At 37.1% G+C, this 24,398-nt stretch overlaps 2 protein-coding genes and 1 pseudogene across 3 annotated transcripts; all 3 read left to right on the top strand.

Annotated features, from left to right (window-relative positions):
* Window positions 1-2,610: 2,610 nt before the first annotated feature.
* LOC140851639 (protein WHAT'S THIS FACTOR 1 homolog, chloroplastic-like) lies at window positions 2,611-11,435 on the top strand. 2 transcript variants are annotated; one of them, XM_073243590.1, is made up of 2 exons: window positions 2,611-3,931; window positions 11,417-11,435. In XM_073243590.1, the coding sequence occupies exon 1, from the start codon at window positions 2,665-2,667 to the stop codon at window positions 3,910-3,912; it is 1,248 nt and encodes a 415-aa protein (XP_073099691.1). In that variant the 5' UTR covers window positions 2,611-2,664; the 3' UTR covers window positions 3,913-3,931; window positions 11,417-11,435. The 2 variants fall into 2 exon arrangements, with proteins under 2 accessions (XP_073099691.1, XP_073099690.1); XM_073243589.1 differs by lacking the exon at window positions 11,417-11,435 and adding an exon at window positions 8,589-8,607.
* A 73-nt stretch (window positions 11,436-11,508) lies between these two features.
* LOC105052009 (soluble inorganic pyrophosphatase) lies at window positions 11,509-14,787 on the top strand. The gene is made up of 9 exons (XM_010932683.4): window positions 11,509-11,669; window positions 12,572-12,699; window positions 12,796-12,824; window positions 13,135-13,200; window positions 13,421-13,528; window positions 13,727-13,792; window positions 13,876-13,996; window positions 14,185-14,266; window positions 14,481-14,787. Exons 2-9 carry the CDS (start codon window positions 12,576-12,578, stop codon window positions 14,521-14,523), a joined length of 639 nt encoding a protein of 212 aa, XP_010930985.1. The 5' UTR covers window positions 11,509-11,669; window positions 12,572-12,575; the 3' UTR covers window positions 14,524-14,787.
* Window positions 14,788-16,807: 2,020 nt separating this feature from the next.
* On the top strand, window positions 16,808-23,492 carry LOC140851757 (uncharacterized; annotated as a pseudogene).
* The last annotated feature ends 906 nt before the right edge of the window (window positions 23,493-24,398 follow it).

Below are 24,398 nucleotides of genomic sequence, written 5' to 3'. Positions count from 1 at the left end.
TTTAATTATTCTATAATTTTTTTATAGAATCTCCAATCTTAAGTTGGTGTTTCAAGAACTCAAGGGTTGCAATTATTTCTTGGCACAATTCGCCTAAAAATGCATGAGAGGAAACATCATTTATAGGCTCGTTCACCGCATCAAAAATTTTGAGGGTTAGCTACTGAGCTACAAAGCAAATATAAAGTAGTTGACCTGGCATATGTTTGCATCTTAGATAGTCGCACATAGCTATTTGGCTTTAGTTTGGAATGTGAAAACCAAAGTCACCCTAAAAGTCTTGTCTTGGTTAATCGGTGTCCTATTAAAGGGCTTTTGGGGTCTATATCAATGTGGTCCGAGTTGAATATTTTATAGTTAATTCAGAAGTTTTTAGATAGTTATGTCTATTTGGGGACCAAGGTAATTATGCAGTGGGAATCATGTAAGTAGAGTTCATGTACCAAGATAATTTTGCAAGCGAGCTATATAAATAATGATAATTATATTGTTAGCTTAATTAGGGATCATTACCTTTCTCTTGTGGAGCTTTGCTATTGCAAGGGTTCAAGATGGATAATGTAAATGAAAGATACATGACATACATCCAAAAAAATATACAGAAAGCAACTGTACATAAATAAAACCACCGGAATCAACTGTACATGATAAAGTGAATTTAAATCAATTCAACTAACATCAAATGTATAATATTAAGTGATGTTGATGAGCCATCTCAATTAAATTGAAAGCAACCGAACTGAATAGAAAGATGTTACATTATGATAGTTGCATAGTTATATTACCCTGAGATTAAAAAAGAAATTGAAACCTCTCAATTCGCTGAATTTGCAAGAGTTTGTATTTCAGCAAGACACTGAAAACCTCTCAATTAACAATACATCTAAATATTACTTCACATCTATCTAGTAACGACTAATGAGCTTAAATACTTGGCCATGGTTCAATCAAATTAAAATTGAATCTGAAATGGTGATAAACTTAAAAGCACATTGGATTGCACGATTTTAAGATTCATTGAAACCACCATTTTATACTGCATCCAAACACTACTACACATATAGTTAGTTTTAAGATTAAATAAGTGGCTATAGTAGACTAACTAAATCCATTCATATATTTATAAAATGTTATCTATTTATATCGCATTCAAACACTACATATATCATACAAATAAGGTCAATAACAATGCTTTCTGCTTGCTTATTTGTAGTAATAATTAGGGCTTAGACATCTATATCCAAAAATTGTTCACAGGAAGTTGAGAACTAGATTTATCTAACAACCAACTTTATATTTATAATCACAAAAGTTTTGTCAACTATGAAATCAAATCTTCTTCTTGGTAAGACTGATAAGCATCATAACATCCACTCTATGATGCATTTCATGAACATAAAACATATGTCTATCATGAACACAAAACCTATATCCTATCCAAAAAAATATATGTATACCATTTTCAATTAAAAAACCTATACCATGCCCGAAAACAAAACCTATATCACATCCAAATGAAATTTGTGTATCAAATACCACTAAATTTTCAGCTATCATAAACAAAATGTGTCGGAATGAGAAAGTGTAAACTTGATAAATTACTCGTCCTACATATTTGATCCATAAGGATCTTGTTGAGAGAGGATGCAAAGAGCCATCTTGATGTATATTTTTTTATTCCAAAAGTTGATTTTGAGTAAAAACTAGTAGCTATTATGAGCAACTCAACTACTACAGTGATCGGTGGAGGGACTTTCGATGCTTTAGATTCCATAAATATGTTTCAGTCTTAAAATAGCCTAAGGTATACTCTTACTTATGGCTAGCCTGAAATTTAAATTCCTTACAAGCTAGATGAGTGAAGGACGCCCTATCTCTTCTCTTCCCTTTCTACCTTTTTATCAAGTGTATTGCTCCTTGCAAGTCTCTTTTCCATAGTATTTTAGTTCTCACCTTGGGTTTAGCTACTTTCTTGCACCTGGTTATTAATTTACATTTAGCTACTATCTACTTAGCTGCTGCTTTATCTCTTATTACTTTTTTATTCTTTGCTGATGCTATTTTGATCTTTTTTATTATTTTTTTTTTGATTTTTTCTTGAAGCTTTTACAGATTCTCGAATTATGCCCCATTTTGAAAAATTATCATATCTAATTGAGGCCTTTTTTTTCAACCTTATTCTCATTTCCTCGTATCTTTTTGGGCTTGTCTAGAAGTGCCCAAGGAGATAATGAGCAATAAGATCAAACCTCATGATGGACAATACTGGCAAGATAAGAATTAATTAAATTATATAATATATATCTTAATAAAAATTATTTGGGAATATCAATCATTGGCAAATCTTTTGCTTTTATTTCCGTGAATAATATTACCCAGGCAAAATTGTCAATGGATCTCTGAATGAGTTAAGATTAATTTAATCTTTTATTGTAAAATGGACAGTGATTTGATTTTTTTTAATGCAAAATTCAATTACTTTTTAATTGATAATTTGGATTTTTTTTGGGTACAAATAATTTGTAATTCCTTAATCACAAAAAAGTTGCATAGCTTCGTGATTCGTACAAATACCGGCCGTTATTTTCTTTATAACGGCGAATCCCAATTTGGATGACACGGAGTACCCTGCGACAACCCGTCACACCGTCCTGAGCCGCGCCCATGTCGGCGAGGCGGTCCGTCGCCCTCCGCCACCTCCTCCCTCGGCGGCTCCTCGATCCCTTCCACCCCGACGTCCATCCCAACCTCCACATCCTCTGCCGCGGCCTCGCCCTCTGGTCGATGAAGAAGGACCCGTCCCTCGAAGCCACCCTATCCCGCAACCGCCGCTGGATCGTCAACAACCAGATCAAGCACATCCTCCTTCGCTCCCCCAACCACACCGCCACCGTCCGATCCTTACAGAAAAAGTTCAAAACCCTCGACCTCCAGGGCAAAGCCCTCAACTGGCTCCACAAATACCCCTGCTGCTTCGAGACCTTCTCCGGCGACGACGGCGAGGTCCACTTCCGGTTTTCCAAGCGCATGGCCGCCCTCGTCGACGAGGAGGAGGCCGTCCGGGACTCGACGGAGCCTGCCATGGCCCGCCGCCTCGCCAAGCTCCTCATGCTCTCACGCGACCGCCGCCTCAACGTCGTCAAGCTCAACGAGCTCAAGAGAAACTTCGGCCTCCCCGATGACTACATCATCCGCATTCTCCCCCAATACCCCGACACCTTCCGCGTCGTGAACCGCTACGGCCGCCGTAATACGATGGAGATCGAGCTCGTCCGGTGGGACCCGGCGCTCGCGGTCTCCGCCGTCGAGGCAGCGGCAGCTGAACAGGGGACGGAGCCGCGGTACGCCTGTTCACTGCCGCCGAGCTGGGTGAAAACTCGGGCAAAATTTGACGAATTCAATGATGGCACGCCATACATTTCACCGTATTCCGATGATTGGAAGGAGTCGGAGATGCGGTCTGTGGGCGTGGTCCATGAGCTTCTCTCACTAACACTGTGGAAGAAGGCTTCGATTGTGAAATTGGAGCATTTCAAGAGGGAATTTGGATTGCCGGAGAGGCTGAATTTATTGCTTCTCCGGCAACCATGCATATTCTATGTGTCGAACCGGTACAAGATATACACGGTGGTCCTCCGGGAGGGGTACAGGGGATCGGAGCTTGTCGAGAAGGATCCATTGGTGGTCGTGAAGGATAAGCTGGGGGAATTGATGCAAGAGGGGCTTCACGAGTATAATAGGAGGAGGCGGTTGGTGAATTTGGAGAAGAAGAGGAAGAGAGGTGAGATTGAAGCGAGACCGAAGGAGGAGGAAGACGAAGAGGATGAAGAGGAAGCACTGAGACTGCACAGTGCCGAGAAAAGGGAAGAGAGGAAGAGGTTCTACAAAGTTCTTTTTGATGAGAACCCATGAGCAGATTGATGAAGTAGAGGTATGAATTGCAATGGAGCTCAGTGATTTATATCTGTGATTGGCTTCTTCTGTATATGTTGTTTAATTGATCTAAAATTTAAATGAAAAAAATGAGGAGTCATACTCCATCAATTAAGAAGTCAGTTACATTGATTTTACTTCACTGATGGTTTGCATCAAAGCTTTATAGACCATTTCTCCAGAAATAAATAAAATTTTGATGAATCATTTGCTCGCTAGCTAAGTCTTTTAATCTCGCACTTCTTTCTCCTACATCTGAAATTGGGGGAAAAGATCTTTATAATGTTCTCTGAACTCTGACTTAGCTTCTAACTGCCAGATTGTAGGCTCATTGATCTCTTCATATTGTCTTGGGAGCTTAGTTGTGTCGCATTGTATTGATCTGGGCCAACTTCTATGAGCATATCTACTTAAGCTCTCGCTCTCCAGGAAAGCAAATAAAAGCTTGTGTTTCTTGTTCGTAGAGTTCATTCTGTATGAGAAAATGTCTATTAGTTCACACGTTAGCCCATCATTGGCAAGCTTGCCTTTTTTTAAACATGTAAAGCTTCAAGTCTAATGTCAGACATACTGCTGACAAAAGAATCTAAGTCGACAAATATTAGATCCATTCTATTAGCGAACTATAAGCAAAACAAAAATAAGAAGCCACCATTTGCTTATCTTTTAGTTAGTAGCATGTCTGAAAGTCAGGTTTGAAGTAATATTGATTGGAAAATGGGCAAGCACAAACAAGAAGCTTAATTCTATCAATTTTAGGTCATTTTCATGAATCCTATTTTCTCATCGGTCCACAGCCTACCTGAATACCAAATTTTTTGAAACGAGAACTTAGTTAAATGACTGCTTATTGTCTATTTGTCTATTTTGATAACCAGTTCCCTTTAACTGACCTTCAATCTATGTACCAGACCCCCCTCCGTAGTATTGTCATCACTTGTTTATATTGCACTCGTCTAGACAAATAGATGAATTCCTTGATTTATCTTCTAATAGCATAAGTCCTAACATTTGTTTAATGCGCTTGTTCAGATTCAACCTATCTTCATTTTTCAAAAAACCCACTTTGACAGGCTAATCTCTACTACACTTTTTTGCTCATGGGGCCTACTAACTGGCCAACATTTTGATCCATATAATTACCACATGTCAAAACTGTTTTTGAAGTCACTAATTAGTCTCCGTCTTATAAGAAATTATCATAATACTTCCAAAATACATTCTCTCATGCTCACAGGCCCTGCTCACTGCCCAATATCTGGTCCATTTTGTTAACTTGCCTTTTATCTTAAGATTTTGTATTTAGTTTTTTTAAAACTTCCTTAAGCACATAAACTTCTCGCTACAATTCATGACTTTTCTGTCACGCCCCGAACCCAACACCCGGGTCGGATACGTGATGGCCGCACACTCCTTAGAGCAAGCCCTAAAGAATATGCAAGGCTAAAATAAATCATTACAACCTTAACATCCATAACAATTAATTTCAAATATAATTCATAAAACCTTGCATAATTACAATTTAAATTTCTACAATTCTCTGATCAGGTACTATAACACTCTATCTATCCATCTGCTCACCCATAAATCTAAGTCATAGCCAATCATGAACATCCTGTATCTCTGAAAAGAAAAGAAAGATGAAGGAGTGTGAGCTTTACAGCCCAGTAAGAATTCCCATATCACACTGATATAGTAATATAATCTGAAAATAAAGAATAGTAATAAAATATAAAATCTCATGTTCAATGTCCAGAATAATGCAAACATTCATAAATTTTCTGTCTTGACAAAATAGATGCATCATCATATATTAACAGGTGAAACACTTTTGTTCAACAATTGTTTCATGTCTTATCTTTCATTTCTCCTTTCATAATCACATGATTTTTAACAGTTTCCTTCTGGCTCTGGACTATCCAAGTCTATACCTCAGTCATCATCCGGATCGAATCCACTTTAAAAAGTCTTTCAAGACTATCCCAGGATGAGCTCCTGGCCGGCTGTCCCACGTACCAAAGCCCGTGAGAGGCTGTCCCAGGCATAAGCTCCTGGCGGGCTGTCCCAGGCATGAGCTCCTGGCCGGCTGATCCACCTGTAAGCCAGTGGGGGCTGTCCCAGGCATAAGCTCCTGGCGGGCTGTCCCAGGCATAAGCTCCTGGCCGGCTGTTCCACATGACAAGGCTAGTCCATACCATATATCTCTTTCTTTTCATTTAATCATTATGTGTTGATTTCATCAATCAATTCTGTCTTGCATTATGATCAATTCAGATATGTCATATCCATATAATCATGCCATCAATCTCTGATACATATATATTAACATAACATACTCATGCTCAAGATCAAATAACAGTATCTCAGGTATAATAAATTCATCAATCTCAAATCCGACGATGCAAAATCAACGATGCAAGACCAACAGTAAAATAGCATATATATATAATAGTGATCATGTACAGGGATTCTTACCTTTATCGGTGACTGATCTAAGCACAGAAATCAATGTTCTTCTTTGATTTATGAATTTCTTTAACAAAATATTCCACTCGATATCATTTGCAGACAATCATCTCTTCATAACCCTGATCAAATATAAAGATCATATATATGGAGAAAATTACCGATAATTGATCCTAATACACAAATCGAGGACCTCTCTTAGGATTAACCAAAATTAGGACTTGTCTATGTATCTGGATCCTCCACTGATCCATAAGACTTCTAGGGAGAGAAAATTCATGAAGAGAGAGAAAATTCTAGAGAGAGAAAGTAGAGAGAGAAAGTGGAGAGAGAAACTTTCGTATCCTTCCAATGAGGCACTCATGATCGAGATCATCAGAGGTCCTATCAGGGTGACTCAATATGAATTAAGTGTTACAAATTTCGAATAGGATCAGACTGGAATCAGACCTACTGCACGAATTTCGGAGCAACCTCGGATCATCTTATTTTTATCTTCAAGTTTATTCTAGGGTTCATAATGCAATCAGAGAAGAAGAAAAGATCCCAAAGAGATAAAATCCGTAAAGAGAGAGAAAAGTCTAGAGAGAGAATCTAGAGAGAGAAAATGTAGAGAGAGAAGGTAGAGAGAGAAAAGAGAGAAAAAGGAGAGAGAAAGGAGAGAGAGAAAAATTCTCTCCTTCTTCTTCTTTTTATTTTATTTTTATTTTTTTCTTTTTCCTTTTTCTTTTTCTTTTTCTTTTTCCTTTTTCTTTCCTTTTCTTTTCTTCTTCTTCTTCCTTCTTCTTTTCTTTTCCCGTGGCCTCCCTTGGCTGAAACAGGGGAGACCGTGAGGTCCCCCCCCTCGGTGGCTCGGGCTCCGGTGGCTTGGCCGGAGATTCGACAACGGCCGACGATGGGGTTCGGCCGGCGGCGAAGAGGAGGACGGCGGCAAAAACAAAGAAAATTTCAGAAAACAGGGGATCTGTCCCCTTTCTTCGTGATTTTCGGCCATTGGCCGATCGCCGGCGGTCGAGATTTTCAGGGAAGGAAGAGAGGGAGATGGGGGTTCGGTCTCGGGAATGGGACGTCGCAACCGGCGGCACCGGTGGCCGGAAAAGAGAGGGAAGAGTTCGGCCGAAACAGAGCAAAAACATGGGTCTTCTTGTTCATGGATTTTCCGGCGAAGACGGTGGCCGGCGGCGAGGCTTTGGGCCAGAGGAGAAAGGGAAGAGGGAGAGGAAGAAGGGGAGGGGCTTACCTTGCTCCGGCGGTTGAGAAAAGCTCCGGCGAACCCCTTTTTCCCATCAAGAACCTGCGGATCCTCTTGGAAGAATCCCTCAAATTTCTAAAAAAATCTTTCCAAAATCAATTGTAGAGACATAAGGGAGGGAAAGAGGATTTTATAGAGGTGATTTCCTACCCCTAATCGGACTCTATCGATCCGATTTTGCCGGAGACGGAAAGGAAGAAGACTCCGGCTAGGAGTCTTCCTCCTCTATTATTTTTTTATTTTTTTTTTTAAATCTGGGTTGTTACATTTATATTTCTTCTTGATTTTCTATAGATGCTTCTAGGGTTTCTTCATAATTTCTTTTCGTTTTATCGGTTTTGGATCTATCAATGACATCTAGTCATTGACTAGAACTTGTCTGCCCTTGTTGTCTATTCCAATTCTTTTAGCTATCTATGTCAAGCAAGTGCCTTCATGGTTCAAATCTTCTTACTCCTTGCCATAGTGTTGATTAATTTATTGATAAGAATCATATCGATATCTCACATGCTGTCAGGATTCAACTTTGTTTTCTATTTTTGTTGTTGTACAGTCTTTTGTTAACCAAATCCATCAGAATCTTTTCAACATCCAAAAAGACCTTGTACACTATAGTAATAAGGGATCTATCATTTATTTAGTTTTATAATTTACAGTTTAGATTTGCTAATTCAATAGGCTTTCATTCTTTCACCACTATTATCTGCTAATTAATAATGTTCCTGTTTTAGATTATCACTTCCTACAGTTGCTAATGATGAGACACTACTGGATATTGGATTTCCTTTCCCAATATTATTCTCTATTAAATGTTAATAATACAGTTCAAATAGGAACTGATAAGATATTAAAGAACTTATTGTTCCAGTGTCTGATCTTTGATCATTTATAATGCACTATTCAGTTGTCCTTTTTAATTAATTTTTTTCTGTCACAGATAACACTGAAGTTCTTCGAATGATATAGCCTCGATAACAAGTAATGGAATGCCCTGAAATGGTTCATTTTACATGCTATTTAAACATAGATGAGTATTTTACATCAATGAAAGCATCTTCCTGACTCTACTTGCTGTTGCTGACATGCCTTTCAAAATGAGATACAGAAATGAGGATTAAATATTATAATTGAAGAAGATGGCTCTCTTTTAGATAAATTTTTTCTAACAGGTTATATACACAGATCAGTGCATTAGGATCCACATATTAACCCTCTTATGCTTTAGTTGGATTAGTCGAAAAAGTTCAGTAAGTTTTGAGTATCTTATTTTGTTTTAATAAGCATTATCTAATTGTTGTTGCCTTGGAAAACTGTTATTGGTGTAGGCTGCTTATTGGTTCATTTTGTTTTGCTCTCCGTTCTCCTACTCGTAGTAGTTTCCAAAGAATTGAAATTTAACTGGACATTTTACTTAATATCGGTCACTCTCACCGAATGATATTTTTCTTGGGTCGACGGGAATTGATGGTACTAAATTTCTGGTGCTCAGCTAATGTCATCTTTGCACTTCTTCACCCTGCAAATTAACTTCCACGACACTACTGAGATGCATATTGTCTAATTTCTAAATGCTGTGAAGCTGGTGCAAATATTAATGATATTAGCAAAACAGTAAATTGTAGATCATAGTGTCATAATATCTGAGGGACCGGGATTTGATTCAAATGTCTGTCTTGAAATGGAAATTTGAGAAATAATGAATCAGTGAGTCTGCTAATGGCGATCTAAGTTGCTGGATTAACTTATCTTTATCATTACGCGAGCTCGCTGGGTGCGGCTCTACTTCCAATATTCGACTCGAACCACTTACCCCTTTTTTAAAAATTTTTCTCTCTTTTTGCTACAGTGCTGATGATCTTTTATTAGACTTATTTCGATTAAAGAGTATTGGTCTTTGGGACATTGCAGAACCCTCGACGTATGGTACAGCACCTATTGGCCGAGGACTTTATTATTATTATTATTATTATTTTATTGGCTGGGCACTTTAATATCGTAATCAAGTCACATGCATGGCACTTGCTATTTTTTAGGAATATCATACTGCAACTCCATCATTTATCAGTTTCATGGCTTTAAATTGATAAACATGCCACGCCACTCTAGGAGAACGATGTAGGCTCTCTGATTACATTGGCAGTCTCCACGTGGTTATTATAACGCAAGAAAGCACAAGATAGACAAAAGAAAGTGTTCAGATTTTCTATTTGACACCTATGGATGCAAGTCGGCAGGTCTGGATGTTGAATTTTATATTGCGCGAAGATCTAGATATCTTAGTGGTATATTGAAAGAAGTTTTCAAGTACTGGTGATAGAATCCGAGAACACTGCCTAGAAATCAAAAAATGCTTGCACGTTTTATTCCCATGAAACTGCAACCATGTCTTCCACAACGTGTCTCTAACAACTTTCTTCAAAAAATAGTTGCCATTGTATAAATAAAAGTGCGCAACGTACCCCTTTCCCTGAAAAGTTGAGCAATTAGGAAGATTCGCTTACTTCCTCTATCTGGGATTGCTAAACACTGAGGATATTTTGAGAAAAGTCAGGCAGCCAGCAGATGACTGACAAGCTTTCTGTATATATTTATCTTCAAAATGCTCAAATCTGTACATTTTTTACTTTTCAATTTTATGGATGTTTAAATTTTGAAATGCCAGAATTTCTGATATCTTAATTCATGACTCCTACAGTCCAGGAATCAAAGAAATCGGCGGAGTTTTTAAAATAGAGTGGAAATTGTAAGATGGGGAATAAAAATCATGATTCCCATTCCAATGTTTGGAGACAATACAGAGGAGTGCATGAAAAATAGCATTTCAATTTCAATATTTAATTGAACTACTTATATATTAGAACATAATCAGTTTGTTATTATTTTAAAATATTATTAACTAAGTAATAGAAGTATCTTATAAAAAAAGATTGCTATAATTCTTTTCAGTATTTTATTTTGACCTTTTATTTATTTAAGTACTAAGTTTTATGTCAATTTTAATATGATTTATGTTTTGTTATACTTTTACCTCTTAGTTTTTTAATTTTTAATTTTTAATTGACATATTTTATTATATATTTTATTTTAAGTATTTATTTTAGTTATGTTTTAATTCTTACTTTGATATATTACTCAATACTATTAGATAATTATAGTTTAATTTGTATTTTCTTTCTTTAAAATCCATTGCACCAAGTTTGTTTGCTGATTTAGAGTACATCGTAAATTTTTAGGTAACAATTGATATAATATTACATTGCATGCTACTAGTATAAATTATAATATTATATTTTAAAAATAAAATATTTTTTAAAAATTATATCAAATAAAGCATTCGGGAGTAGCCATTCCCTTACGTAAAAAGCAGAAATGCCATTTCTTTGAGAATGAAAGAATTATGATTTCAAAAAAAAATGTAATCCTACTTTTTATTATCATAACACATATAGCAATCAGGCCAAAGTTGTAATCTCGTTTTCATTTCAATGCTCCATTCAGTGAACCAAAGATAGTATTGGCTTTTACGATTTGTATGGTTCTATGGCAAATCTGGATTTTTTTTTGTTTTCCCAATTGATTCAGTCAAATAATTTTTTTGAGTATTTAAATAAAGCACCAAAGATATAGTTTGCATTTCATAAAACCAAAAGGATATTCGGTTTTTAATCCGATCGAACTTATCTGGGAAAGAGATTGAATAAATTTACGTGAGCGAAGAGGAATGACTATTAATTGAAATAAAATTATTTGAAATATTTTGGTTAGAATTATTCAAGGCCTTCGATGGTCATTTGCTCACCCGTTGGTGACCGTAAGCAAGTAGGGTCAGGGAGAAGAAGAACCGCCGGTTCTCTCGCGAGAAGGTCAGCAGCCGCGAACGTGCCATTCGTGCACCTCAACTCCCACTCCGAGTTTTTATATAAAAGAAAGACCAGGGGGCCGATTCCACCAAACAAATCGGAGAGCAGAACACTCCTCTTCTCCTCCTCTCCCTCGACTCAGATTTCTCTCATTAAAGGTATTGATCTTTTCTTTCCCCTTTCTATAATTTTTCTTGGATCAATTCGTCAATCCTTTGCTTACTGATGCAACTTTTTGTTTGATATCAAGGTCTTGAACTTTTTTTTTTTTCCTTTGTCTTTTTGTTACATTTTGATGTTGCTTTTAGATTCTTGGAGCTCAAAGGTTAATAGTTTCCCTCTTCTTTTTTTTTTTTTTTGTTTCTTATTTGAAAGATCCAGATTTCTTGCTGCAATATTATTTTATAAATCTTCTAAAAGTTAAGCATTTCTCCTAGAGTTAGTTTTTTTTTTCTTTGATTACTTATCCTCAGAATTGTTATTCTGAATAGGAAGCTTTAGGAATCTATCTGTCGTTTAATTTTTTGGTTGAAGGATTTTTTTTTTTTTTGATTTACTTGAATTTAGTGCAAATCCCTAGGATTAGTTGTGTGGATTGTATTATTGGATCTCCTCTTTTTCTGGTGCGATAATGCATACGATTATTGCATCAGATCTTTGACGTGTGTACTTTGTTGTTCCATACCATTTGCAAATACGAAAAAAGATCTTATGCTGTAGGATTCATATTTTGTACGAACTTCATTATGTACCTTTTAATGTAGTAATAATAGATTCACCTATTACTTTAGTGAGTCTGCACTTGAGATGCAAACAATAAGTTCTCTTAGGACGGGGGCTGAAAAAGAAAATTGAAATATCTTCTAGTGTACTCTTCCATTTGTGATTTTTATCGGTACTTTCCAATCGAATTTTAGTTGATTTAGGAGCTACCATTGATAGATAAATATAAATGCTATGATTCTCTGATTAGATTCATGTGTTTATTGTTTGGTTGTTGGTCTATGCATCTCTTGGACATCCACTTTTTAGTTTTCTCTTAATGTTTTTTTGCTATTAGAAATATGAGTGACGAAAATGGGAGCGCTGCTGCTGAGAAGCGCCCTGTTCCACGGTTGAATGAAAGGATTCTCTCATCCTTGTCAAGGAGATCAGTCGCCGCACATCCTTGGCATGATCTTGAAATAGGTACTCACCTCAACATATTCTTGTTTACCTGCGATTTGATTTCAATGGCATCTGATCAGCCAACAGCAGCTAAGTGACCACATGGTTTGCATGCAGGTCCGGGAGCTCCTTCTATTTTTAATGTGGTAAGTGTTTTTTTTATAAGCTTTTTATGATCTAGATATTTGGAGACCTCCAGCATTGTGACATAAACCATTTTTAATTTCATGCCCTGAGAAAAGCTTCTTGGAGCAAAATCACCACCATTTCCAGTTAAGAATGTTCCAAATTCTAAGTCACTAAAAACTAGAGTTTGATGAAGCTAGATCCCTCAATTAAATTTTAAATGCATAGTATGACAAGACAAACATGTGTTGGTTTCGCGGCTCTTCTAAATCAGTTGTCTGAAAGAGAGTGAACGCTTCATGGTTCTTTTTTCCTGTTCATCTGGTATAGGTTGTGGAGATAACAAAAGGAAGTAAAGTTAAATATGAACTTGACAAGAAGACTGGACTGATTAAGGTGCGTAAATGCTGCATTTACATCATTTAATTTTCCTGAGATCAGCAAGGCATAATAGAGTAGCAGGCATAATAACAGTGGTTCTTTCTTGCTGCTGGAATATCTGTGAATCATTAGAATTTTCTAATCGTATACTTCATTATTATGCTGTACGTGTCATTCATCATTCCTTTTTCTTTTTCCCTGATGATGATCTTACAATTTTTGACATTGGCCTCAGGTTGATAGGGTCTTGTATTCATCAGTGGTGTATCCTCATAATTATGGTTTTATTCCTCGAACACTTTGCGAAGACAATGATCCAATGGATGTTTTGGTCCTCATGCAGGTGACCCAATAACTTCTAATCTATACTACTTGACGACTTGCTTTTGTGGAGCATAAGATAAATACATGGTTTTAATGCATTGTTTGCTTTGTATTCCTCACCTCAAGATGATTCTAAGTAACAATAAGAGGATCTTTAAGCAGAAGGTCAAAAGTACTAATAAGTACTAATAAGGTTCCCTTTCAATACTTTGAACAGGAACCAGTCCTTCCTGGTTGCTTTCTTCGAGCCAGGGCCATTGGACTGATGCCCATGATTGACCAAGTATTATCTCGTAACATGAAGTTTTTTATTCATTTACTTATTTTCCTACTCTGAGGACCATGCTTTTTGGTTTTGTTAAACAGGGAGAGAAAGATGATAAAATCATTGCAGTGTGTGCTGATGATCCTGAGTACCGCCACTACAATGACATCTCAGAGCTCTCTCCTCATCGGCTTGCTGAAATAAAGCGCTTCTTTGAAGATTGTATCCTGTTTTACTTTCTGCTTGAAGCTTTCATGTTGCTCAACTTATGAAGATATGATTTTTTTTTTTTTTTTGTAATATTTACTGGATGGCAGTAATGCTGGGGGCACTGCTGTGCTGTGGCCCAGTTTCTCTAGGAGGATATAATAAATCTACAAATCGTCAACAGAAACCTTGACTGAGTTCAGACAAAAAGAATGAGAACAAAGAGGTTGCTGTCAATGAGTTCTTGCCTGCAAATACTGCTGTTGAGGCCATCCAGCACTCCATGTAAGTTGGTTTCAACCATCACATGCATGTGATTTCTGAAACATAAACATACATATTTGTCATGAATATTAATGTGCCAGAACTACATATCGGTCCTAATGCAACGCATTATATACGCTAGTGTTTAGTGATGGTTGTGATTCACGAAATATCTATGTATGTGTTTTTGCAATATTCCTCTTCTGATTATATTCTTTGATGGGTATGGTTGCAGGGATCTCTATGCTCAGTACATCATGCAGAGCCTAAGGCGGTAGACTCGTTTTGTCTGGCTATAATCAAGAATGGAGATGCATCTGTTACTTTTTCTAATTCAGTGATTTTGAGTTTTGTTGCATGTAGTAGTTGTTCATGCTAAGAAGACTATTTATTCGTTGGTCGTTCAATGATGTACTCTGTTGCTTGATTGTTTTATGATATCAGCTATTAATTTTAAGCTGTCTGGAATGACATCGTCGATCCATTTATGGCTAAAGTATGTATGAATTATAATTGGAAATCATATTCATAAACTTCTCTTACTGATTAGGATTTTGTTTTGGACTTTTTCAAGGTGCAGGTTAACATAGCAACAAACTGAAGTTGTTTGATAAAACCCTTTCGGTAAATATGTCATTGTGTGCCAAGGGATTGGATCATTTCAAAGTGAGAGTTAATAATTGTTCTAATGTGGTCTTTCAAGAAGAGGCCATACATGTTTCCATGGAAGCTATATTCTTCAAGTATTTTAGCTACCAGTCTTTGAATGCGATTCACTATGTTAAGACATCCAGTCAGAACTCCAAATGACTTCATGGAAACTGAAGTTACATCAATTATCATAAGTTTTTACGTGCTGTCAATGTTAGCAGGATCTCCACATGGTGACTACCATGTCATACAAAAATAGGAAAAAGTGACTCTTGGGCCATGCATCCTTCTCTTTTTTATGAAAACTCCACACCTGATCTGAATTAAATGGGTCTGGAAAACTCTTGACCAAGATTTGTTATACCATCTTATACTATCTGTTACAGAACATATTATATTATATCGATATGGTATATTTATACCGATACTATCATATGCTGTATCGATTAGCGTACTAACATTATAATAGGATGGTATCAATACAAGATCTGTCATCAAAATGACAAATCTTGTTCTTGATTAAGTTCTAATCAATAATAGTCTTGGCAAGATTTAGTCATTTTTTAGTCCAATATAGTATTTAGTTTCTTGAACTAGAATGGATGAAATGGATGCCAGTTAGTATGGCTTAGACACTGGATACACCAATATGTTCCAATTTGCCAAACTCCTAAAACGAGGAGTGCACGAACTAATAGCTGATGTGCTTATATCATATATAGAGATAGAAGCAGTTGATATTTCCTCTCTTATGATCAAAGCCTTTCATTCTTCCACTTAACAGCAACACAGTTATCTAGCCTCTAGTTTTGAAACGATGATTAAAATGACAGCCATTACGATATTAGAATGACTTATAATAATTTCAGACACCTCCATAGTATTATAAATAAAAAGATAATGAGAGCTACAATGGATTATTTGGTGCTAGAATGGGCAATCGTAGCAAAAAGCAGTAGTTGTTATTTGCATTTTTATTGTTCTTTCAAATAAATAATATATTTTTGAATAAAAGGAGCGAGACCCACCAACCAAAGTCTCCAAGTAACAACAATTTATAATTTTTCTGTTATTTTAAACACGTTTTTCACCATTCAAAGGTGATAAAATTTATATTAAGTGAATAATGATTTGAAAATATTAATTTTCTGTTATTTATTAATTTTCACCACAACACTCTTATAACAGTTATTATTTTACTATTAAATTATACATTGTAAAGTACATATTAATTGTTATAAGTTATAATCTTTATAATGGTAAATAATGATTCCTTTCAAATTTACTAATGGAATAATGCCGTGATCAGAACCCGCGATTATGTATTAATCTCTCATTTCCATTGGCATCCTAATTTGAATGTCACCACGCGGCCATTTCGCTACCAAACTCGTTCCGACCCAACATGACAAAGGGCAGAGGCGCCATGCCATTTGGTGATCTTGTCTGCGTTCTGTAGGGTCATATCCCCGCCAATTCTTCAGACGCGGCCATTTCGCTACCAAAGTCGTTCCGACCTCGCCAATTCTTCAGACAGCACAGCGTGGGATCGCGTTATGCGCAGCTGTCAAAGCACCCCAAACTTTTCCACAATTTGCTGCGCAGATCGATACGCGATCCAACGGTGAATTCGTGCGAAGTAATGTTAATTCTTCTTTGGCGCGAAAGATGCAACCCCGTCCCGACGCTGGGTGCACTCCTTGCCTGCTTCACTTGAATGAAGCCGCCTCAAACCAGTAACGTTTCGGAAGACACTCTCCCAACTTCACCACCAAGTTAAACTAAATTATCGAGATCCCGAACAGCATCAGACGGCCGTAATCTGCTTCTTTGCACGTATGGACCAGATGGACGGCCGGAGATCCCTACAACTGATGCACGTGCAAGGGCATTTTGGTAAATCTATCCGGCCGCGGGTGGTAGGGAAGCGGACGGTATTTTTACTTTGCGATCCCGTCTCGCTTCCTTCTCCGCCTCCCGTCGACCGGCCGTCTCCGCCTCGACGAACCCTCGCTGCCGAATGCCCCTAGCCTCTAGGGTTTCCAATCTGAATTCCCCAACTGAATCTTTTATCGAATCGAATTCCATGTTAGATACCATCCGATCGATACCAAAATTATTCTCCCGCTGGTTCGATCTCTCGTGGTGTTCTAATTCGATCGATCGAAACCCTAGATTTCTGTTCCGTAGGGTTCGGCTGTGATTTTGGGATTTTGTCGGTGGTATCTCTTCCCATGGCGGATCGCGAGGACGAGGAGCTTCAGATGGCACTGCGGATGAGCCTCCAGAGCTCGATGCCGGAGGCGAAGCGGAGCAAGCCGAGAGAGAGCGGGGAGGAGTCGGTGGAGGCGCGGAACCGGAGGTTGCAGAGGGAGCTTCTGGCGTCGGCGGCGGAGAAGCGGATCACGGCCGAGAAGCGGATCAGGGCAATGGAGAACAAGAGCGCCAGCTCTGCACGGCCGGTGGGCGCGAGGGAGGAGGTGGTGGGCAAGAGCGCTGCCGCGGCCGTGGGGCCCTCGGCGGCGAAAGCCGAAGTGGGTGCTCCGCAAGGAGGAAAGGTGGAGGAGGGGGAGCGCAGGGGTTTGGATTCTGGGGAGGAGCTATCGTCCTCGGACGTCGACCAGCTGTTTTTGATGGTGTTCGGGAATGGCGTGTCGAGGGATGTGCTGGCACAATGGAGCAATCAGGGTATCAGGTGAGTATGACTGGTCTACCTGTTGGAATTTCCCAGTCTTTTTTTGGTTTCTACTCTTTTTTTTTTTTTTTTTTCCTTTTTGCCCGTTTGATTATATTTTTTTCATGGCTTTTTGATGCTTTCAGCAGTTTTTCGTTAACCAGGAACCATATATACGAAAGTTTTCTTCTTTGTTTTTATTTATATTTTTACACTGTCGTTGGTGTTAAATGAAACCTAGAGGGCCATTATCTGCACTATGAACATTTCAAAGTTATATAGTTTTATGATGTCGCTGCACTAAGGTCCACATTCTGTTGGAAGGCTTTCGGGTGAAAAAAGAAATTGGTGATGGATGACCTTAGCTTCTGCTGTCTATATGTATTATTGAGAATTTCATAAATTAAAGATATTCCTTGATGATTTTAACAATAGCTGATTATGGACTTCTCATGAACTTTGCAACTGCTTATGATGAATAGTGAACAGCTTAACTCAGTATGAATACCTGTTTCCTAACTTCAGTTCTTTAAAATTTAAACTAAATGGTATGTCAATCCATCAACTGCCCACCAGTAAATATAGGATGCTTAGCTCCTTTTGGATTGTCTGGCTTCCATAGAGTGTTGAAGATGAGGGGACTTGGATGTGCTGCAAACCTTGAACTGGGCAAAAAGGTATGTGTGTCTGAAGGCTGGAGAGAGTACAAATTCAGTTCAGTAGAGAAATATTTACTTGTCATTTAGATTTGGAGAGACATTGGGAAAACACTTTTTAATGGAGAGTTAACAGCTGTCAAAAATATCATCATTTATTTGCAGAGGAAGTATCTTTTTTTTTTACTGATGCTGTATCCTGTCTGACACAAGGTTTGGGATATGTTTAAGGAAATTATGAGGTCATAGAGGTGGATCTTTAGATCTTGCTGAATAATCAAGGCAGGTTGTTTGTCAGTTAGTAGTGCAACATATTGGTTCTGACTTAAGAGAGAATGCCATGATTTGAAGAGTGGAGCGCTTTGTGTTTAGCAACTGGGCCTAATAATTGTTGTCTAAAGTCATATGGGTGAAATCGTGAAGGTTTCCCATTAAGCTTTCGGGCTTTGGATAAAATCTTGAGTCAACATTGAGTAGTCCGTGACCAGAGATTTCCCTTCTTTTAATGCATATCTCCTTGTGGGCACTTTCTAGTTTCTAGCACAAACTGGTTCAATGCTGACAGTGCAGGATCTTTTTGGTAAACATCAGAATTCAAAATATCCTAAAAAAATGCTGCATCTGTATAGCTCTTTCCAAAAAATAATCTAATATTCAGTGTTTATTGCTGATAAAGGTGTTTCATGAAAATCAATGCTTTTAAAATTGAGCTACAACCTGTGTGGCATTGATTGGTATCCAAGGTTGAAGCTTGCACATAGAACTCGATATTTAAATGCTGGGGATCTCATTTCACTTCTGGAATTTCAACATGATTAAGATAGAAAGATGCAGTCATTAGAGTGCACCACAATACAAATTGTAAGATTAATATTGCTTAGTGCAAATTTTAAGGGATGCTTAAGCCTAAAGGTTGTTGATTTGGCTTTTGACTTGCTTTTGCTAAGGCACTGTTGGAAGTATTGATTTTAGGGTGTTGTTGATTCGTCACCAAAATACTTGCTTCGCATTTTATATCGTGTTTGGATGATACAATCATGTTCTTCACGCATGAAGTTTGGATTCATGGGGGACTTGGATCCTTGATTCTCTGAATCTCTATTGGAAAATAGTTCTTTTTTTCTCAAAGCTGTGTTGACAATGACTAGGCATTTGTGTTGATTTTGGTAATAAAAAAACAGGTAATAACTGTTCTTATGATATGCTTGTTACTTTTATTCTTCTAATGCACATGTCCCACCAGTGCTGTTGTACCATCAATTAGTCCTCTGCCTTTACAGCTCTATGGCCCTGGTCACACCTATCATTACCTATCTCTGCAGGGCTAATAATTACCTGGGTTTGCTGCTATGACATCATATCAACAAGTACCAATACCAACCAAGAGCCCTTTGTTATTGAAACTGTAACCTCTCTGATTTATTCAACCTTTTCCAAGTGCTTTAAAACTTCCAAATAAAAAGTGACTTTTTTAGTAATGCTTAAATAACCAAGTTCTGAAAATTTGATTGCAGTACTAACAGACTCCCTGTCTTTTATTTCCTCTGTCTTGCTGATTTTCTATGAACTAATGCATATAGGTTTAGCTCTGATCCAGCAACATGCATGGGTCTGGTCCAGCATGAGGGAGGTCCTTGTGGTGTCTTGGCAACCATACAGGTAGCACACTCTCTGCTTGTCATTTTACATTCCATGCTTCATTTCTGCCTCACAATCAATTTTTTCATCCAATCTTGCTGTGTTTTATTGTTATCTTGTGATTGTTTTGACTTTCAGTAATTTTGTATTTCCCAATTCATTGATGTCCTTAGAATGCTTAGCCTTTGAGATTTCTTTACAGCGAATTTGCAAAAGATGGTAGACCCTGAATTTATAAGACCTTATTGCTTGGAAAAAGTCAAAATTCATTTTAATTCAAATTCATTTGTTGTGGATACCAAAACACATATCTCTTGCTTAGTAACTTCTAAGATTGACCATATAGTTGGAATAATGGTTGCATTTACAATTGGCAGGTTTGATTGTGTATATTCATGCAAAGCTTATTTTATTTCTTACTTGTATTTCCCCTCTTCCTTGTTTTGTATTGATTCTGGTAAAGATACTCTCTGTATGCATTTTCACCTTTACATAAACCTTCATTTCTCCTATCACATTTTTTACCTTTTGATTTTTCGGCATAATTCTCTTGTCCTTCTTGCTAAGAGAACATGTTGATCGAACTGTTTTGAACCTTTTTCCCACCTTTATGTTATCAAGTGTTGCTCTTAGATAGCATCAATAACTGAATTGTTATGAAATTCTCATAGTATGCTGCCTCGATTATCAGCTGGGTCTTGACTTGTTTCATAGCCTTCTGTTATTTGTTTTCAGTGCTTATTAAGATCATAGCTGTTGTTAGAAATGTGTGCAAGTTCTCTATATGGTGTTTCCCAATCAAGTAGTCCTATTGCCATTTTATGTTTACTTTCTCATTTCCTTTTGCCATTCACTGGACTAGCTCAGGCATGTACAGGAACATGATATGAAATGGTAAGGTGAACTTGTATCAAGCTGATAAAGGGGGTAATATATGAAAGGAAAAAAAGGTCTATCATGTTCCATATTTGCATAAGTATTCAGTTTCTCTAAAGATTTGGCTGGCAAGCAGATGTCTCAATTGTTAACAATCTGTTGCAATTTGTTGTTGTGAGACAATCTCATGAAAAATTTATATGCATTTTTAGTGGATTACATGCTTATAACATAATAAATTGTACTTCCAAATGTTGCTATTTGCAGGTTAAGTGTAGAACATTTTATGGCAGTGACTATGGATGTGCTGAATTGATATTATTATATACACCAACCCTTCTATATTGCAATACTGGCCTTAAGCATTGTTATTCATTTTTTTCCTAAGATCTTTTCTGACATTAATTTTTCTTTTCTGACATTATTTTTTTTTTCTTTGTCCTGCAGGCCTATGTCCTCAAATATCTTTTATTTTTTCCAGATGAGTTGGGTAAACTTGAAGCAAATAGTCCACTGTATAGTTTAGTTCAAAGGAGATTTTGTCAAAGTCCATTTGCAGCAACTGATAATTTTGCATCTATAACTGATGATAGAAAACAAAGGTGATTACTCTGCCCATAATAACTCTCATCTAGCTGTAAATGTATCTCCTTTGTTTTTTATGGATCATATTTGTGCTTGCTGAAAACAAAATGTTGCCAATTGGTTATTGTATTCTTCTTTGAACTTGTTATGTTTTGCCATTAAGGGCATTTTTATGTCTTTGCGGATTCTTTAGACATATCAATTTGTCTTGTTTATACCATATAATAACTTTGATCTCTTGTTGCAAATGATAATTTCCTTTGACATGCTGATTCTGAAAAATACAAGTTTATTTGCTTAGCAATATCACTGCTAACTTCAGCAAAATGATGCTGATTTTGGAAGATACCTTTTGACTCGAAATGATTGCAGTAACATTCTCTGTCATACTTGTAACAATTTATCCCTTATGCTTCGCCATTTGGATTCATGACAAGGGAATGAGAATGCTGAAAGTTTATCAAGATAATTTTGTATAGTTTTGTTTGGCCTGATCTGGAAACACGAATAACATGCATGGTGGAAACATCTAAGGAAAAAGAGGGTGAAAGAAGACAAATATGACTCATCTGTTTTCTTCCTGCTTAGCTGTGATATGGTCATGGAGGGGACTACGGGGAAGAAAGAATGAGGGGACCACTAAGTGAGAAGGGAAGGTATGTTCAGCTAGGAAAAAAAAGGAAAGAGCACCATACTCAAAAAGAGGGAAGGAGAAAACAAGTGATGGCAGAAAGGAAATGAGTGCATGTGTCTATAAGGAGGTAATGTTAAAAAAAAAAAAAAAGAAGGGATAGCAGAAATGGAAGGGAGACGCCTAGAGTCAATGATTTTCTTTGAAATAAAAGTAGGATTGGATGATCTCATTTTATCTAGCAAATTACATATTGTTTATTTTTGACCATAAATTGTTGCTTGGATGTCCCAAACTAAGGTTTCCAGCCTTGATATCAGACCCCATTCTGGCAGCTTACCAATATGGGTCAGGATGGTATGGGACTCTCCATACTATCGCATGGTATGCTGCTAGCCATAAGACAACAACTGTATGAGGTGTCAGTTTTGACATTTGCTTCCATCTAAATTGATGCAACTGTCAGTTTTGAAAGAAGTTCTTTATTTTTCTTGTGACAATGGAACAAACAATGAATTTTGATTAAATAGAAAGGCTATGAATTTGGGACTACATATAATAAAGGGATTCATACCCTCACACAACCTCATGAGAAGCTCTTTTACATTTTATACATTCATTTAGCAATTGTTGAAGGGGAGAAACGGTGATAGGAAGCTGATTGTGTGGGTTGGCAGGATTTACTAATTTTTGATCATTGAGCTGACCTCTGGATGCTGAGAGTGCCCAGATTCCCGTCTAATGCCCTATATTGGTTTTGATGTTATGTTAGTTATATCTTAGAAGGTATCGGTTAAATGACTGAAATGTATGGTCTCATGAGATGTGAAAGCAGACATGGTGGAGGTTACAACAGATCTCTTTTTTTTTTTGTGTGCGTGTGTGCGCGCGCGCACGTGCTTGGGATTCATCTAGAATTTAAACTTTTCTGCCAAGATCAATGGTATGTAGGATGGCAAGTTTACTTATTTATATATTTATTTATCATTGTGGGATTCTTTTTGTTCTTTCCAGTTGGATGGCTTTTCTTAGTCAATATCTTTTATTTTTGAATATCAAATGCTGACCACAAGTTTGTTTTTCAGAGCGTTGGTTCATAGTATGGTTGAAATATTATTTTTATGTGGGAGCGGAAAGAAAGCTGTGGTTGCAACCCTAGGATTTTCAAGCCATCATGCAGATGATGGATCTGAATTTGATCAGAATGAGGTGATGATGATAGATAAATTTTCTAACAGTCATTTTCAGCCTACTAACTTGCGGTTGTTTCAATTTTATAATGCTATTGATGACATTTAAACAGATGGTAACTAAAGCCTTAGAAGGTCTTTCAATTGAGTCAGCTTCAGATTTGCAGAAAGTTCTAAGAGTCAAAACATATGCTTCATGGACAGCTGCTTTTAGTCAGCTTATGGCAATGCTTCCTGTATTTCGAAGTCGTATGGGGCAATACTATTTCTTATATCTGCTCTGCTTTCACGAGGACTGGTGTGCATAACGGTCTATGACTTTGCATTATAATACCAGCATATGAATTTAATACCACTGTTTTTCCTTGTTTAAGAAGTATATTTCATAACTTTATTTTTTGGACTTTGTTATTTGGCATTTATATTCACTTCATTTTGTTTTATTGGCTTATTTACTTACTAAATCTTGCAATTGCAATCTCTCTTTTGGGAATTAATACAAAATACATAGATTAGGCTCGCCATATAATACTTTGCCCGTTTGCCATATGGGACACATATGTAGAACCTAGTTATGGACTTCAGTACATACAATCCATTTATGGTTTTTCATGCAGGGGATAGATGAGTACCTCTGGAAGAACCATCTTTTTGAATTAAACAGCTAAAAATTTCACCTTGAGGATGATAATTAAGTTTGTACTATATGGTAAATCCACTAAAAGGGAAAAGAAAATTTTAGAGAGGTAGCATAGTGACAGTTGTACAAGTATTGGATATAAAGGCATCGTATCAAGGGATGACTTCAAATGGTCATGAATTGAGTTCTTAAAAGTGTTAAGCGACCCCAAAGTTACTGATGTGCAGAGGTTGTGATAATATGATGCGGGTGAAGAAGGGGAAAAGGCAAGCTGACATGATATGGAAGAAGCTTATTGCATCATGATTGGGTGACAACAGAAATGATAGCACTGAAATAATTGCTATATAGATTTTGAGCTTTGGAAGGTTTTGTTGATATGAACAGCTAAAGAACTTTAAGATATGATGATATCTCTGACATGGAAATTCTGGCAGCTTGTTACCTGATACTCCCAGGTTTTGGGTTCCTTGACATTCAGCTCCTAGGACACTTTGGAAACTTCATATGTCACCTTCACACTTAAAACTATTGAATAAGTTGTCATCATCATTATATATATACTTCTAACACAACTTCATATAAGGTATCTAGTCTAACATAACATTTAAA

Source organism: Elaeis guineensis, chromosome 9 (assembly GCF_000442705.2).
Source record: "Elaeis guineensis isolate ETL-2024a chromosome 9, EG11, whole genome shotgun sequence".
NCBI classification, from domain to species: Eukaryota; Viridiplantae; Streptophyta; class Magnoliopsida; order Arecales; family Arecaceae; genus Elaeis; species Elaeis guineensis.
Note: the sequence above shows the minus strand (reverse complement) of the source record. Positions and strands in the feature narration are given on the sequence as shown.